General features: G+C 38.9%; 2 protein-coding genes and 1 pseudogene across 2 annotated transcripts; 2 read left to right on the plus strand and 1 right to left on the minus strand.

Moving 5' to 3' along the window:
* The first annotated feature begins 324 nt into the window (after positions 1-324).
* LOC145481406 (retinol dehydrogenase 8-like) lies at positions 325-4714 on the plus strand. Its single transcript, XM_081459887.1, has 3 exons — positions 325-674; positions 2174-2447; positions 2984-4714. Exons 1-3 carry the CDS (start codon positions 410-412, stop codon positions 3312-3314), a joined length of 870 nt encoding a protein of 289 aa, XP_081316013.1. The 5' UTR covers positions 325-409; the 3' UTR covers positions 3315-4714.
* A 248-nt stretch (positions 4715-4962) lies between these two features.
* On the plus strand, positions 4963-13424 carry LOC145481404 (uncharacterized). The gene is made up of 7 exons (XM_081459884.1): positions 4963-5607; positions 7006-7224; positions 7632-7688; positions 8279-8320; positions 9115-9207; positions 9988-10275; positions 11125-13424. Exons 1-7 carry the CDS (start codon positions 5521-5523, stop codon positions 11389-11391), a joined length of 1053 nt encoding a protein of 350 aa, XP_081316010.1. The 5' UTR covers positions 4963-5520; the 3' UTR covers positions 11392-13424.
* Positions 13425-13773: 349 nt separating this feature from the next.
* LOC145481407 (QRFP-like peptide receptor) overlaps positions 13774-15864 on the minus strand; it is a 3452-nt pseudogene continuing 1361 nt past the window's right edge.

Genomic DNA, 15864 nt, shown 5'->3' on the forward strand with positions numbered 1-15864 from the left:
TGTACACTGAAGTGCTAAAAAATCAGTAAACTATTAACATGGCAATTTGAATATTCAATCGACCCCAATAACTTGAACCCCCGCTATTAAACACGAATTGTTTTTCGTTTCCCTTCAGAGTTCGGGTTACCGGGGTTCTACCGTACATCTTTTGCTCAAAAAACGTTACGCTTAATTAAATCCTTTGTCACCCCCCATTGTCAGCCTTTCTTATTCTTATCAGCATCATGTACGTGTAGTTTGAAACGAAAAGATGACAGTGACAACGCGACCTGTAACGCAAATCTGCTCACGGATCATCGCACGCATGCTCTTGGGAGCAAAACGTTTGCACAAATAACTCACTCCCACCCGATTGGTCCAAACACAATGCAGTTGAGTGAGCTCTCTTCATAGCTTGCATACAGCCATGGCTCCCAAAGTTGTGGTAATTTCTGGCTCTTCAAGCGGCATAGGACTTGCCAGTGCCCTTATTCTAGCGAAAGATGCACGGAAACGTTTTAGAGTTTACGCAACGATGAGAAATCTGGAGAAAAAAGGACAGCTAGAGGAAGAAGGCAAAAAATTTCTTGGGGACACGTTGTTAATCAAGCAGATGGACGTATGCTCGGATGACTCGGTCGAAAAGACTGTGAGAGAGGTGATCCATGAAGAGGGAAGAATTGACGTGATTTGTGAGTAATTTAAATATTTGTTGTCACAACTCAGCGGCAGAAACTTTAAATTTCATGTCGTGATAATATCATATGCTAAACATAGAATTTGTAACAGAAAGAAGCAGGGAGTAAGAACTTGAGAGTTGTCGCGCTTCAGCAGGTAAGGTAGCCATGACAGACTAAGCATTTTTTCTCTTTATGAGCACTTTGGCTCGCCTACCCGGGGCAACTCACGGCGTGCCGATTGTCACGTAATGTCCAGCTTTTTGTTTGGCATGGTAAAGCCAAAGAACGAAACTACACATTTGAATATTTAATAAGTTTAATCAAGTGCGAGTAATCGCAGATTAAGGAGTGCGTTCTACATGTTGTGTGGTTGCAGTCAGATGGAGAATGCAGTTATAACTGCTTTGTGCTTCGATGTGTATGAGGTATTGACTTCTACAGTCAGAGTAAATTATAAGGTCAAGATCTTTGAGATATGATCTTATTGATTCTTTGACTCGCAGAATCGGTAAATTTGTATCGCCGAGCTACACAACTCGGTGGGTGTAAGACTTTAAATCTTGTTCGAACCGGCAAACAGTAGTGGTTTTCTGTAGGCTCGGAGGTTTTTTTGCATTCATCGTGACGCAACAGTTGTTTGTCGTCAAACGCTACCCACTTGAGAGATTTCACAACAAAGGAATCGTACACTAATAAACGTTAGCTTAAGACTCTTGAATAACATTGTGGCTGATTTCAACCTCATGCACGGGTGACTTGCGTCACGCACGTGTTACGAGGACGCCATTCGCTCCTTCGGGGGAGGGGAAGGGGGTTAAAATGAACCACTAGCGAAAACCACTAAAACCACTAACGAAAATCTCGAGTTTTGCCGTTTGAGTGAGACACAGGGGACCAAGACAAAATTAATATGCGTTCTCGTTACTCTCGAACACAAGTAACCCGCAGTCTCATCTTAAATTCGACTTACATGGACGATTTTTCTCATATAAACTCTCCCTGAAAATGCCTTGTGTGAGCTGGGGTGAGTGTTGTCTCGGATGTTTGGCAGACATGACTTATATCCAGTCTGGATTTATTTCAGGGTATCAGTCAACGAATACATGCCGCTGCCGCTGCACAGGGGGCCCTCACATCTGTTTAGAATATGAATAAAAGATTAAGCTGCCTTTAACGCGGATCTACCGTTATCTAGACGGAGGTGAGGGTCCCCTGTGCCGCTGTCCCCCCAAAAACAGAACGCCAGATGGCAGTTAGTCATTGGCTGCTATCACATTCCGCAGTGCGATCTGACTCATTTAGGTCTGTCTAGCTGATACGAACGGTGTAACCACACAAGGTGCTTCCATGTAGTGCCAAAAGGATGATGTATTTTAATCAGTCAATTTAAGTGGTCGCCTGATATCTCTCTGCAATGGTTTTGTTAAAGTAGGTTTCCCGTAAAAGCAATGACCTTAGCAATCAATATATGTACCCGAACTGACTGATCAAACGTTCTCTTCAATTCGCAGTTAACAACGCCGGCATGTCAGTATTCTCCATTTTTGAATGTGTCTCGATGGAGCTGATGAAAAAAATGTTTGAAGTAAATTATTTTGGCACAGTCCGACTAATTAAAGCCGTGATTCCATTCATGAAAGCTAAAGAAAGCGGGCTGATCATAAACAACAGTAGCCATGCAGGGGTGGCAGGGTTTCCATCTGCTGAAACTTACAGCTCCACGAAGTTCGCCGTGGAAGGATTGACGGAGTCTTTAGCCCCCACACTTCGCCAGTTTAATATTAGGTAAGTGCAGCAAATTAAAACCCCTTACTCCTTTATTCTGTTCCGAGAATTGTATGTCATATTTTATTAGTTGGTAAACTAAGTAAGTAAGAACTTTATTGTCAATGTATTTAGCCAATGTGGGCTAACAGTGGACACTGCGTTAACTCTACCTAAAAGAAATTCATCAATAGTATTATAAGATTCTCTTAAAAAATTAAAATTGAAATGTTGGCAAACAATGAAAGGAAATATTTCCTTATCTCTCATGCTGCTTAAATACATTGACTAACTAACAATTAGACTACAAGTCCGAACTGGACTTCTGTGAGCAAACAGTCGACGAATAATCAAATACCATTCCCAGCCTAATTGCGCCCAAATCTGAGTCACATATTTTTGTTTGTGATTCCAGGTCCCAGTGACTTAAATCCAAATTTCCCTGAGAAAAAAAAATAGGCAAATCCCAGTTCCCATATATTTTATCCCCCTATATATTTTAGCCCCCTCTCATAACAGAAAAAGGAACCATTGTTAATTGCCCTTTTGTTCTGTAGATGCGTTCTCATCGAGCCAGGTCCCGTGGACACTCCAATGAAAACCGCTGTAATTTCCGAGGGAGTGGACTACTCAACGGTGGACCAAAAATCTCTACTCATAAAGGAAAGAGTCAGCAGTAGATGGGCTAAATATTGGGCTCAGCCGGAGAAGGTGTTGAGCGCAGAACAAGTGGCAGAAGTTGTTAAGGAAGTAATTCTAAGTGAAAACCCGAACTTTCGGTACCAAACAAATAAGCAATATTGCCCTGATGAGATCGCAGCCAAACTTGCAGATATTCATGGCAATAAGTCCGTTGATATAATCACGAAAAGATTCTGTGATGAGTGATGTCTCATGTGCTATCGCCAGCTTGAGTTTGCAATTTAACCCACTGGCATAACTTAATGGTACTTTTAGCTTTGGGAGTGTAGTAATTAGCGTATCACGACTATAGTTTTCAATTCATTTTTTCTCATCACTTGACAATGTGATGATACTGTAACGAAAAGTGGATGATTATTAAATGTTTCTGCGTTTTGCAATGCTTCCCTGAAGGCGAATGTTTTACCTAACTCCCATTTTATCACTATGATCTCATGAAGATCAGTTGTGCCATCCGTTTATGTATGAGCAGTGAGCATTCAACCCCAAATTCTCGTAATTATCGTTAGGTCAGTGTGGGAAATAAGATGGAATGGCCCGTCCGAACGAAAGGAAAATATTGGCGAGAGCTAATGTATATAAAATGGAAATAAAGCATGTTGATAAAATTCGTTTACCTTTCCAACAAAATCTCCTCTTTGATTGCATTTGTCGCATAGTAAGAAATTGCTGGTGCAGTAGCGACACTTCAAGTCTGTTGGTTTCATAGAGTTAGGGCTAGGGTAAGGGTTGGCTGTGTGCGGTCGATATGACGAGTGGAAAATTTTCACAATTTTTCAGTAAGAAGTAAAGATCAATTCTAGTTAAATGCGAAGAAGTCTATGTATAGGTTTATCGTCGAAGCTTTTGCTCCTTTGGAATTAATATTAGAAATGAAATTGAAATGAAATACCCACAAAATAGCAAGCTGTAAATAATACGCTGTATAGCGGTTTAGTTAATCGAAACACTTCCGGTGAAAACTTTATGTATTTTTAACCACTTTGCTACAAAAGAAGTGCTATCTCACTCACAGTGTTTGGTTTTAATCTCCGATTCGATGACATTGGCAGGGAGCACTGTAATTACATTGTACCACGAAAAAGCTTGTAACAAGAAACACGGACATCTTGTCAAAATGCATCTTTCGGGCCAAGGTCACATATGTACGGTGAAGTCGCCTACAGATCACCAAGGCCGATAAGGGAAACGTAAACGTAAAACCGGCTCATTTGAACGAATTTCGTTCAAAGATTGCCATTTCCTTAATAAAAATTTCATTTCCGAGCTCAAAGTACCAGTTGTCCTGACGATTTTCTTTTTTTCGTATACATCCCAAGAATTTTTTTCGAAAAGATATCTCAGAAGCGTGTAACTACTCTCAGTGTGGGCAAACGGGGCCAGTTCAAAGTTTAGTTTTACCAAGAGAAATTATAACTCATTTTGACCTCTTCGTTTTTGATCGTAATATATGTATACGTAGGCTTCAATACTGTTATAAAGTGTTTCTTTACAGTGGAAAGACACTTCCCATGACATTTTCGCTGAACTGAGCCCACACCAATGACATCTTCACTGCATCAGCGCCATCAAGGTAAAACCTGAATTAGTGGTGTTTAAGCGAACTGCAGTTTTAGCTGATAAAAAATGTAAACTGGTGCAAAAATCATCCATTTTCGCTCGATAAGTTTGATTTTTTATTGAAACCGTTGTTTGCACACTTTAAATTTGTCTATCGTAAACGTTTTAATCTTAGTGAAAAGAATGAATGAATTATTTGAAACTATCTTTTTTACTTCCCTCTTACTGGCCTAATTACAGCTACCATCAAATCAACCGTTTGTCTAAATTTCTAAAAATTAATTTCAACCTATTTGAAAAGTGACCGCGTGTTTCAAACATTTCATGTCCTGACGTGTAAAACAAGTTTTTGTTTTTTGGCATCAAATTGACCTTTTCCTTCCGTTAAAATATACGTTGAAAAATCGCAAATTTCCTCCATTCCTATTCACGCCAAATGCATGACACACTGAAGAAGAAATAAAATCAGGAAAATCGACACAAATTTAAATTGCGGTAATAAATAAAAACTTTAAGGGGTTCCGCTTTCAATAACAGGATTACAGGATGTTGCTTGAAAGAAATTTTCCGAGATAAATACCAAGTGGTCACGCCATGGATCTAAACATAATAAGACGGACCGAGGAGCCTTCCTTTTAATTAAAGCTTGTCTACATCAGAGTACTTGAGGTCTGATTGAGTATCATATCCTTTTGACATCTCGGGAAAAACTTGTGCAAACACAAGTCTGCATCAAAGAAGTCAAGTAATAAAAACTCCGTCTTGATAAGCGTTTTTTCAAGTACTTAAAGAGCGCAGATTGTAATTTCCCTTGCGTAAGTACCGCGTAAAGATGGTGTCTTTGAATTCTATTTCTTTGAGGTTTCTTCTGCTTGTGTTTTACAGCACTACACTATTAACACGTTCTAGGTCTGATGAGGTAAGTTATGTTATCCTTATGATGCTGTTGTTGCAAATACGACAAAGAAGGGATGTGTTAATACATCATCCACAGAAAGGACGTGTGGTTAAATTTTGTTGAGCCGAGAAGGTGCCCAAAATAAGGATATAAGAGTTAACGATGTTATTGACAAGCTTGCACGAGAAACATGCAGCCTTTTCAGTCGGAAAATAAAGCATTTAACTGCGATACTGCAAAGTGAAAAACACCCGACATACTGTTAAAATTTATTTTCAAGATCATCGGCTGTATCTTTTTTTACATCCATAACATAATTTTGTTATGTTCCCCATGAGTTTGACCCCCACAGATGTCATTGAAAATACGATTTTTTTTTCACATAGAGAAGGCCCTAATATCGATCAGCCTAGAAAACTGCGGTTAATAAATCGTTGTCAATTTCATCCCACTTTTAAAAACACCGAAGTTCTCAGATATTATAAAACTGGTACCAATATTAATCTGATTGATTGCTAGAAAAGCGAATAGAATAGGCTTGGTTGTAATCCATGTTTTAAGAAGTAACGGCACTAAACATTTTGTAAAAACACTAAAACCGGACGTTTCGACCGTAGAAAGTCCGCCTCGATCACCGGGTAATGATGGCTGTAATTTTAATATTTTTCATGCGCTTGTAATCTATTTTTAATTAGGCTGTCGGTCTGTTTGAAATTGGCACGATTTAGATTCTAGGATAGGACCAGCCTCAGAGATAAAGAGTAGTTTATTAAAATCAATACCTTTCTCTTCTCTATTTCTCTCCAAAATGAAAGCAAGTCAAACTCAGTTCATTTGTAGGTAGAAGCGTACTTTTTAAAAAAATGCTCAACAAAATTCATTATACATTTTTTTTCATTAATTATAACGACCTAGCCCCAGTTATAAATTAAAGAGCTCATCGCCTAAAAAAAATTCTAATTCACAAGTTTTAAGACATTTTTAAATGTTTTCCGTGTACGTGATGCTCTAACATTTTTAACTTAAATACATCAAATATTTGACTTCATAGTCCAAAAATAATCACATATTTTTTTCATATATACTAAGGATTTCGAAGTACAATAGTATGTTCTTGGATACGACTTTTAACTTAGTCAAATTGCTTACAATTACGGTGGATAAACCTAATCAGTGTTTTTGGCTCGGTAGAACATGGAAACGTTCCATGGGAAAACAATATTTTTAAAAATAAATTATTCAACAGCTACTCAAACATAATACATTCTTTTGTTTGCCGACCCATGTAATAAAGTGGCTGACGTCACTAACAGATTGAGTATCTTTGCTTAGTAACACAAGGCAACGAAACATCTGATTTACCCGTTACCTGTAGCGCTTGAGGTTTCCCTATCCAACAACACTAACCTTTTTTTAAAGTTTCGTAGTTTTGATAGTGTATCTGAACCTCCACCCACCACACCCACGCTTCCCTGTAGCTGCAAAGACGGCGAGCCAGGAAAAGACGGAAGAGACGGGAGGGACGGGATGACTGTGGTGGGCCCCCCTGGGCCACCTGGAAGGGACGGATTGAATGGAACAGATGGTATGGATGGAAGAGACGGTCAGGATGGACGTGATGGAAGGGACGGGCAGAAGGTGAGTCAAGGTTGTTTGTCAATGAATTGCATTGCATTACCCCCTGTGGATCCGAGTGTTTTTCATTCAAGTGTCGAAAAGTAGTTGGTTTTACATCTACTATGCTGCACGATTTTGGCTTAAAATACTGACGCCACTTTTTATTCAATCAGAAGTGAAACCAAAACAAATCGTGACTCACTCGCATAAGTTTTCCCGCACTCTGCGTGAGCTACAGGTAATTACTACGAGTTTTGATTGATTCACTGGATTGTCTGTGTCCTTTGTGATTGGCTAGAGTGATTATTTTGGTTTTGGTTTTATTGCACTCAATTGACAACCACACTCAATTGATAGCCGCTCTATTACCTCAGCCAAATCAGCAACCGAATTGATCCTAATATATATATAATTTTTGTTTTTTTCAGGGGGACCAAGGATCTCCCGGTGCAAGAGGACCTCCCGGAGTCTGTGATCGAGCGGAAGTGAGTACAGCAAACCGCTGAACTTTTCCGAATTTCGGTCGCTTGAAGTCAAAGTAATACTCGCGGCGTACTAATTAACCGTCGTGATAAGAACCATTCCAATGAATGGCATACAGTCTTGGCAATAGGAATGGGAATTTGCGCCTTTGTCGCCATAGATCATGCATTCACCTAAAAACCTTAATGTTAGGGCCCTCAATTATTTACATCTCAATAATAAGACTAATACCCTATTCAAACCAACATATTAAACTTGCTTAAAAGGTGTTCAACTAAACAATGTTAAAAATTAGTTTCTCATACCGTACACAGCCCACAACTTACCAAGGCGAAAACCTGTTTGAAAAAAATATGTTAGGAAGCAAGTTTGAAAATGGCTGCAAAGCGTAAGTGACAAACAAGAGAAACCTAAACCTGATTTAGTTTAGTTGGTGTGAATGAAAAAGACTGGAAAAACAATGATCTCCGCTAAAACCTTGTTTAGTTATTTTATTATTGTTAGGTAGGCGACAGCTGGGAGAAAAATGCTAAAAACGACTTTGGTTATACCAAATTGACAAATAAACTATATTTAATTTTCCTCTTTCCAGATCAACAGCATTAAGGCTCGAATTCTTGATCTGGAATCGAACGTAAGTCTTCTCTGGTCTACTTATTTCACTCCGTAACGGTATCATTTCTTGAATTCCATGTCCACAATTTATTTTAGTTCCGTCCTTATGCATTCCCAAGAACGATCATGACCTAATTTCTCCGCACTATATGAACACTATATATCTAGCGAACACCCGTAAAGAATATAGAAAATCATCAAGCAGTGAATATTGCCTCGCTGAAAAACGGCAGCACAGGAATTGCATGACAATCCATAACGAGAATAGTCTGCAATTTTCTGGTCCTTCTGCTTGGAATAATTTGGACCAAGAATTATTAAGTTTATCCTTCCGTTACTTTAAGCAAGCTATGACTAAACATTTCTTAAGTGCTTCTAATGCCTAATGCTGGCTTAGTATTGTTATATGAATTTTTTTTTTCGTTCCAAGCAAACGTACATATAAATTTGGTCTTGCCATTAACTGGTACGGTTAAACTACTTTTCATTTTTTTTTTAATCATTCACTTAACTATTTGTTTGTATCTTGTTGGTTTTTTTTGTGTGTGTTTTTCTTTTTTTCGTCTTATTGATTACGCAAATTGCAACGAAGGTAAAACGTACTATTTTTTTCTATCTACTCAGCTTGTTTAGTTTTCTTAATATTCTGAGTAGTTTTTTTCCAATTAAGTTAATTGTTTTAGTGCTATTTTTTTTTTCCTTTTGGAAATCTGGCAAAATAAAATAGTTGTTGTTGTCTGTTGTTTTGTTAGAATTTGAAATATTTCAGCCTAATGAAAAAGGCTAATGCGCTATCTTTATCACGTTTTACAGGTGAATAAGCTCACTACTACGACGGAAACAAATCTCAATATTTTGGACAACAAAATTGATGCCAAAACGGCCGAGCTTCTAGCAATAATTCAGGTGAGATTCGTTACATTCTTGAAACCTTAAACACTTTAAATTTAGAAACTAGTTCGATTCTGATTCTGATTGCTTTATGTGGTTGGTGTGTTGCGTTAACTTAGAGTAGATCTTCCCTTTAATAATCTTTCCTCCCTCTTTACGCTGTTTTAAAATACTGCATTTCTCTGACTACCCAATCCAAAACAGGAAATGACACCATAGAGCCACGTTCCACTGGCTACTAAAGGCTTGTACAAACGGTGCCTTTTTCTTCGCCTAAATACTACTAAAAAGGGTTCCTTATAAAGCCATTAAAACTTATCTTTTAGGTTCCTGAGAGGGCAGGTAAAGTAAAAAAGGAAAAGGCTGGCCGGAGCTTACCGCGGATTCTGTAGCGTGAAGGAACTAAGAGTATTTCTACTCCTAGTCCATCGCAGGGTTACCCCTAGCACTAAGTTCGCCGGTACCCATTTATACGCGTGGATGGAAAGAGGCACTGTAAGAGTAAAGCGTCATGCCCAAGAACACAACATAATGTCCAAGGCCAGGGCTCGAAGCCAGACCGCTTGATCCGGAGGCGAGCGCACTAACCTTGAGGCCACCACGCCTTGTGTTTAAATGGCTTTTATTCTTAAAAAGGTCATTAAAATGGTTACGTTTTTCGTCATGCCCACACCTTGGTGTGTTTCTTTTTGCAATTTTGACTTATTAGCCACATCCTACATTAGTCAGGTATCCAGTTCATCTTAAGATTGAGGAGAAGAAAATTCATTAACCCTTGGGCGCCTTCTGTCATAGATTGTCAATCAAACCATTATACCGGGTCCTCCAGGACCCCAGGGGCCACCCGGAGAAAAAGGCCCCCAGGGAGACAAGGGAGAGCAAGGGGAAAAAGGACCCAAAGGATCACCAGGCCCAAAAGGAATAAACGGGTCAATGGGCCCTATTGGTCCCAAGGGATCCCCTGGAGTCAAAGGTGAAAAGGGTGACAGCATCACCTTAAAAGGTTGCAGACACCAGAGAAAAGTCAGCGATCTAACTCGAGGAAACAACCCTAAAACTGTTTCCCTGAAGGCACCTTCCCAGGTAAGAACCTAACAGGCTTTACTACCATTCGGTAGTATGCAGTATTATCCGAGATAGGAGATAGGCGTAGTTCAGCAAGGCGAAAAAGTGTAACAAATGGTAGCTGTGATACCGGTTCACGGACGAATAGACCCTTTGCACGATCCGGTCACATGGTACGGAATTAATTACGCTGGGACGCAAGTTACACAGTGGGACTTCCAAAACAAAGGAACTCGTACCAGTCCAGCCCGAATTTCCTTTGTTTTGAATGTCCCACTGTGTAATTTCCGTCCCAGCATAATTAATTCCGTACCATGTGACCGGGACCTGCAAAGGCCCTATTGTAACAAAATTCAATCGTCGCACCAACATTGAGCTTAGCTTTCAACAACGAATTTTTTTTTCATAAATTCACGAATCACGTACGTGTTTTAGTTGTTTTTCACGCGTTACATAGATATGTTTTTTCCCTCACCACATGTGACGCATAAACCCTTGCCACCCTCTCAAAAAAGTACGAGAAATCAAAGAAGCAGTTATCCTAAGATTTGAAATACATCTGTCATAGAAGTGTAGGTCTTGTGTGCTTTGTTTCAATAACGCTAATGGGTTTTTCTAACCAGGACGTGCTTCAGAATGTCTTGTTCTGTAAAGGTAAAACAAGCCTGAACGTTTGTTTGTAATGCCTAAAACACGATTTAAAACATCATAAGGAGAAATGAATGTTTGAAATAAGTTAAACAACTAATGGCTTAAGGATTTGCACTACGTACGGATTAGCAAGATTTAGCATTACGTACATACATCCTTTATTTTCAAATCGTCAAAATCATAGCTCACACTTAGGATTGACTTTTTCTCTTGAAGGGATATGTGATAGTAGGCGTCACATGTGCAGCAGATACAGGCGGTGTCGCCCAACTTTTCTATCTAAAAACCGATACCTCTTACAAGTGTGTCTGCACGTTTGCTCCACGATGCGTAAAACCAGCTGGGAGAAAACGGCGGGACGTCGAAAAGGAGGAAAACAGAAATCTATCACAGGAGTATGATGACAGCAAGCATAGAGGCAGGTATTCACAGGAAAAGCCAAAGGCCTGTTATCTCCATTACTGGGAATGCCCCGCCCCTTGAGGCGTCACGAAATTCAAGCACACCAATCTGACTGTTTTAGTTGTAAGTTAGATGCTTCTGGTGGAAGCTATGAAACGCGATTTACGTGTCAATGTTTTTGGTTTTGCTTTCAAGAAGTGTGCATGGTTTAATTCAAACTTTGCGTTTTGCTTTGAAACCATGGCTGATTTTATGTGATTTGTCCCTAATCGACTTTGCAAGAAAATTGTTATACAATGTTTTTTTTTTCCATAAGAAGATCATGAACAAGAGCCGTAACTTGTCCATTTGTTTTGACTCTTTTAGAATGCTGGTGTGTAGCTGACAAAAAAAAAAAGGCATCTTAATAAAGCTTATTGAAGAGAACTGAGTGTTATTTTGCCTGCCCATGTCAGAAAAATCGCAAGCATAATAGCTCACTATAATCATAAATTTGACATGGCATTTTGTCTAACAAAACAACTGAATTCGTTGAGTGAACGTTTAGGGCTTCTGCCCGTTAAACATGGGCTTCTTGGCCACACAATTGAAGTTTGAGGGATTTGACCGGTACCATAAACATTTAGAGTGGATGATTTGTTTCCCTTTACATGAGTGCTATAGCTTGTTTACTTAGTTCTGTTTTTGGTTCTTGTTCTCACAATATTTGGTTGTGTTCATGCAGTCCCCAAACCTGCCCCCTTTTGGAAAAAGGACTTTCCCTATCATTCTGATGTGATATTGACACACTAATGTAACCCAGGATAATGCATCGTTATCGTTACTCAAGTTTTTTGAGTATCGTAAAACTAAAACCAATGTAATCAGTCTAGCAAATCATAAATTACACAAACAACCCAATGAACCAATCAAAACTTGAAGTAAATACATGTAGCTGACTCGAGGAGTGAGAAAACACGTGGGAAAGAGGCTCAATTGGTTTTGGTTTCGCTCTGATGGGATAAAAAAGTGACACAAGTTTCTTAATCCAATCGTATGGCGTAGTAATGCATTACCAATTAATTTTCGATACAAGTGAAAACCGCTTGAGTCATCATGGAGCCTGGACACCACCAAGCGAAGCACAAAAAGGCGCGAAAAAGTAACTATACAGGAACGAAGACATCAGGGCAGAGAATATCTTTTAGGGCCAGGAATGCAAAATAGTACATTGGACAAAACTGTTCTGGATCGACGTTTTACAACAAAAAATAACACCAGCAAAGCGACGCAATTAACTTTGTGATTGTCTTAAACTTTATTAAATTCCACACATGGAAAGTTATTTTCATACTACATCACACAGGGAAGACTTCCGCCACAGCGAATTTGACTAATGAATCACAATCAGTCTTCCTTGCTTGACCTAGCATGAAAATAACTTTCCATGTGAGGAATTTAATAAAGTTTAAGTTCATTTGTGTCACTTTTGGCCCGTAAGTTTACAACAGTATTAAAAAGAATAAATTGAAAAGGTAGAAAGCTTAACAACAATGTGGTCCTTCAATTCAAACCAAGTTACCCCAAGCAAATAATGTCTGCTAGCACTCTACTTTAACAACACTAACTTACAAGTAAGGTAAGCTTCCGACGCTTCAATGTTTGCCGGTTTAATTTCCTCCCACCTCAACTTGCTGCCCCTAGGTCTTCGAGTATGATAGGAAGGCTTCTTTTGCAGAAGAGAAAGCTATTTAGAGACAGACTTCTTGACCACTGAACAGGCCATATTGGCATGTAGGTTAAAAACCACGATTTAACCGACGATGAAAAAGCACCTTTTGCGAAATACCTGCTGTAAATAGAACAAGAGTTTTGACAAATTGGTGAAAGTGAAGATAACCTCATGTTGTATTTTTATCAGGAATGATATATTCTGGCAATAAATTTCCCCTCAAAAAGTTTAATATCTGTACTTCAAAAGTAAATCAGATAATGCATGTTTTCCTATGCTGCTGGTACGACAAATCTTTTTCACACATTTTTCTTTTTGAAAGACTTTCAAACCTTCGGTGGGTCAATAGAAGGGGTTTGTAGTCAACATAAAATTGATTAAATGTTTAGGCAGGAACTTTAACTTAGCTCCGGGTGAAACATTTTCGTTGATTTCAGACCAGTTTAGGTCAGCGAAGCAAAACGTTTTTGAGTATTACTTTATTGATTGATCACAAAATATTAGTGTATTAGGATCTTCAGTGCCTTAAATCAAGTAGATTTTTCTTCAGAACAAGCAGGTGTTTTTCTGACAAAGCAATTTAAGATATTAAAGATGCTGAAAAAAATCAACTAATTTTGTGTGAAAGATACAAAAAACCGTATTTTTTGGCTTTTCAGACCTTGTCGATGGTAGATCAAACTTTTTTTCTGGAATTGAGTCCAAGATATTGCAATTATTTTCTTGCAAATGTTTAGTCTCCCTCTTCACGGTCAGTTCTCGTTAAATGAGATATTCTCCCCAGTTCCGGGAATAATTCTCATATCTTGAAGAGTTATTTCTTCTGATTGGCTCCTTTCCATGTTACTTATAGGAGTTAAACATTTCCTTCAAAACATCAATGTTTCTTTGAAGCCTTGAGGAAAGCTTTGAACAAATGTCATACATATTTGGATTCAATTCATTGACGAGGATAAGTAAAGCATGATAAAAGAAATAAACCATAGCACTTTGGAAACTGAACAAGATATTGCAGTTTGCCTTCCCTCTAAGTCGTGACACAACCCAGAAGGAAGGATACAAATATAAAGTGCAGCGATGACGCAGACAGTCATCTTAATTGCTTGCTGTTTCCTCTGATATTTCTGGTGCACTCATGTACCACGAAGGGATATGATCTGTCTTGTTTTCATGCACTCTATAGTACACCCGAAATGAAAGAATAGAGTTGTCAACATATGTGGATGTAGTTTCCCCATTTCTGAGTTCCACCAAATCATAAGCATACAAGAGGAAAGTATTTAGCATTCCTGCCAAGATCCAAATGGTAGCAATAACTATGGTACGAGATCTTGACGAGACTAGATGAGCTTTCATTGGAAAGACCACCGCCACAAATCGATCAATATCGATACTGACGAGGCTTCCTGTAGAAACAGCAAACGAAACAAAATCCACGAAGCTTATCACCTTGCAGATATATCCTGTTGTACTACCTAAAGGCCACAGTGAAGAACTGGATGCAATCTTTGCCATCCTCCCAGGAATCGTTGATAATGGATATACGAAGTCAGAAACGGCCATATTGACAATAAAGTAGTTTGTCGTTCTCCTCAAGTCTTTGCACTGGTATACAGTAACGATTATGAGAGCGTTTCCAACCAAACTGAGCAATATAATAGTGGACAAAACTAGAATTAATCCGATCTTTACGGAGAAGGAATTATCTAATACATCACATGCTTTGTTGTACAAGGTAAATGTGAAATTGCTGAAATTTCCAGATGCATTGAAAGAATGAACTGTGGTATTGAACCAAAAAGAGGACATTTTAGTGGGCGCAGATCAAATTAAAATAGTTTTTATCGCGATCTGTGTTTCGTGTCAGAGATTGAATAACACTGATTTTTACCCAGGCAGTGAGGCCTGGGTTTAAATTTCGGCTCCGTTTTTTTCTTCCACGTTCAGTCACAAATCGCCGTCTGGTCTCTAAAGCGCATGCGTCACATGTGCATGCGTACAGCTCATGAAATTTACAGAAGTTGTCATTGTGAAAAGTTAGCACGGATTCCATGATTTCTAGGGAGATGAAATCACATACAAACGAACACACCGTTCGAGGTGGACTAACACTAAAGGACGTTAAGCGTTTTCGGAACGGGTCGGTCTGCAAGCCTTACGAGAGATCAATTTACGAGCGAACATTTTGAGTGAATTTATCAAGAATCATGTTATACCAGGTTATACCAAAGGAGCCATCAACCGGGGCTATCAACTCTTCAACTTGATAAAAAGCATCTTCAGAAGCGTCATCGTATTTTTAGACGTGATCGTGAACCAAGCAGAATCCCAGCACGAGCTCAAGAACGTCTGAGCAACAAGAGCAGAGAGGTTAGAGAATTTGTTTACGAATGTATCTGTTCGAGTACACCTAAGTAAAACGCTCTGAGAAACTTCGTAAAGTATAATAAAGATGAAATCTCGAACTAAACGATATTCTCTCGTTATTTTCTTGTAACAGAGTTATGTGTCTTTACAAGAGTGAAACTCTCGTAGCGAATTATTGTACATTTAAAGTGCCACTGAAACGAAATTTTCGTATGTGAGATTTTTGCTCAGTAATAAAGTTTCAACCTTACTTGGAAACACTGCAGACTTTTTTTTCGCATACGGTAAGCGAAAACTGCTTTTTCAGCCGTTCGAAATTGGCTGGTTAAGCCCAAAATTGGCGGCCATCTTGGCGCGGCCAAAACAGCCTAGTGACGTCACTGGTTGTATTGCTCTCATGCCGCGCTGAAAATTTAGAGTGATTATAGGAGAAGAGAATACTGTTCGAAGCCCCCCAAAAAACATCTTAAGGACAT

The sequence above is a fragment of the Orbicella franksi genome, chromosome 3 (assembly GCF_964199315.1).
Source record: "Orbicella franksi chromosome 3, jaOrbFran1.1, whole genome shotgun sequence".
NCBI lineage: Eukaryota > Metazoa > Cnidaria > Anthozoa > Scleractinia > Merulinidae > Orbicella > Orbicella franksi.

Bases quoted from the DNA above. Each gene is read 5' to 3' on its own strand.
- LOC145481404 (XM_081459884.1), top strand. From the start codon at position 5,521: ATGGTGTCTTTGAATTCTATTTCTTTGAGGTTTCTTCTGCTTGTGTTT. The intron at 9,208-9,987 runs GTGAGATTCGTT...CTTCTGTCATAG, and splicing joins AGCTTCTAGCAATAATTCAG to ATTGTCAATCAAACCATTAT. The intron at 10,276-11,124 runs GTAAGAACCTAA...TTTCTCTTGAAG, and splicing joins CCCTGAAGGCACCTTCCCAG to GGATATGTGATAGTAGGCGT.
- LOC145481406 (XM_081459887.1), top strand. From the start codon at position 410: ATGGCTCCCAAAGTTGTGGTAATTTCTGGCTCTTCAAGCGGCATAGGA. The intron at 675-2,173 runs GTGAGTAATTTA...TTCAATTCGCAG, and splicing joins GGGAAGAATTGACGTGATTT to TTAACAACGCCGGCATGTCA. The intron at 2,448-2,983 runs GTAAGTGCAGCA...TTTGTTCTGTAG, and splicing joins CTTCGCCAGTTTAATATTAG to ATGCGTTCTCATCGAGCCAG.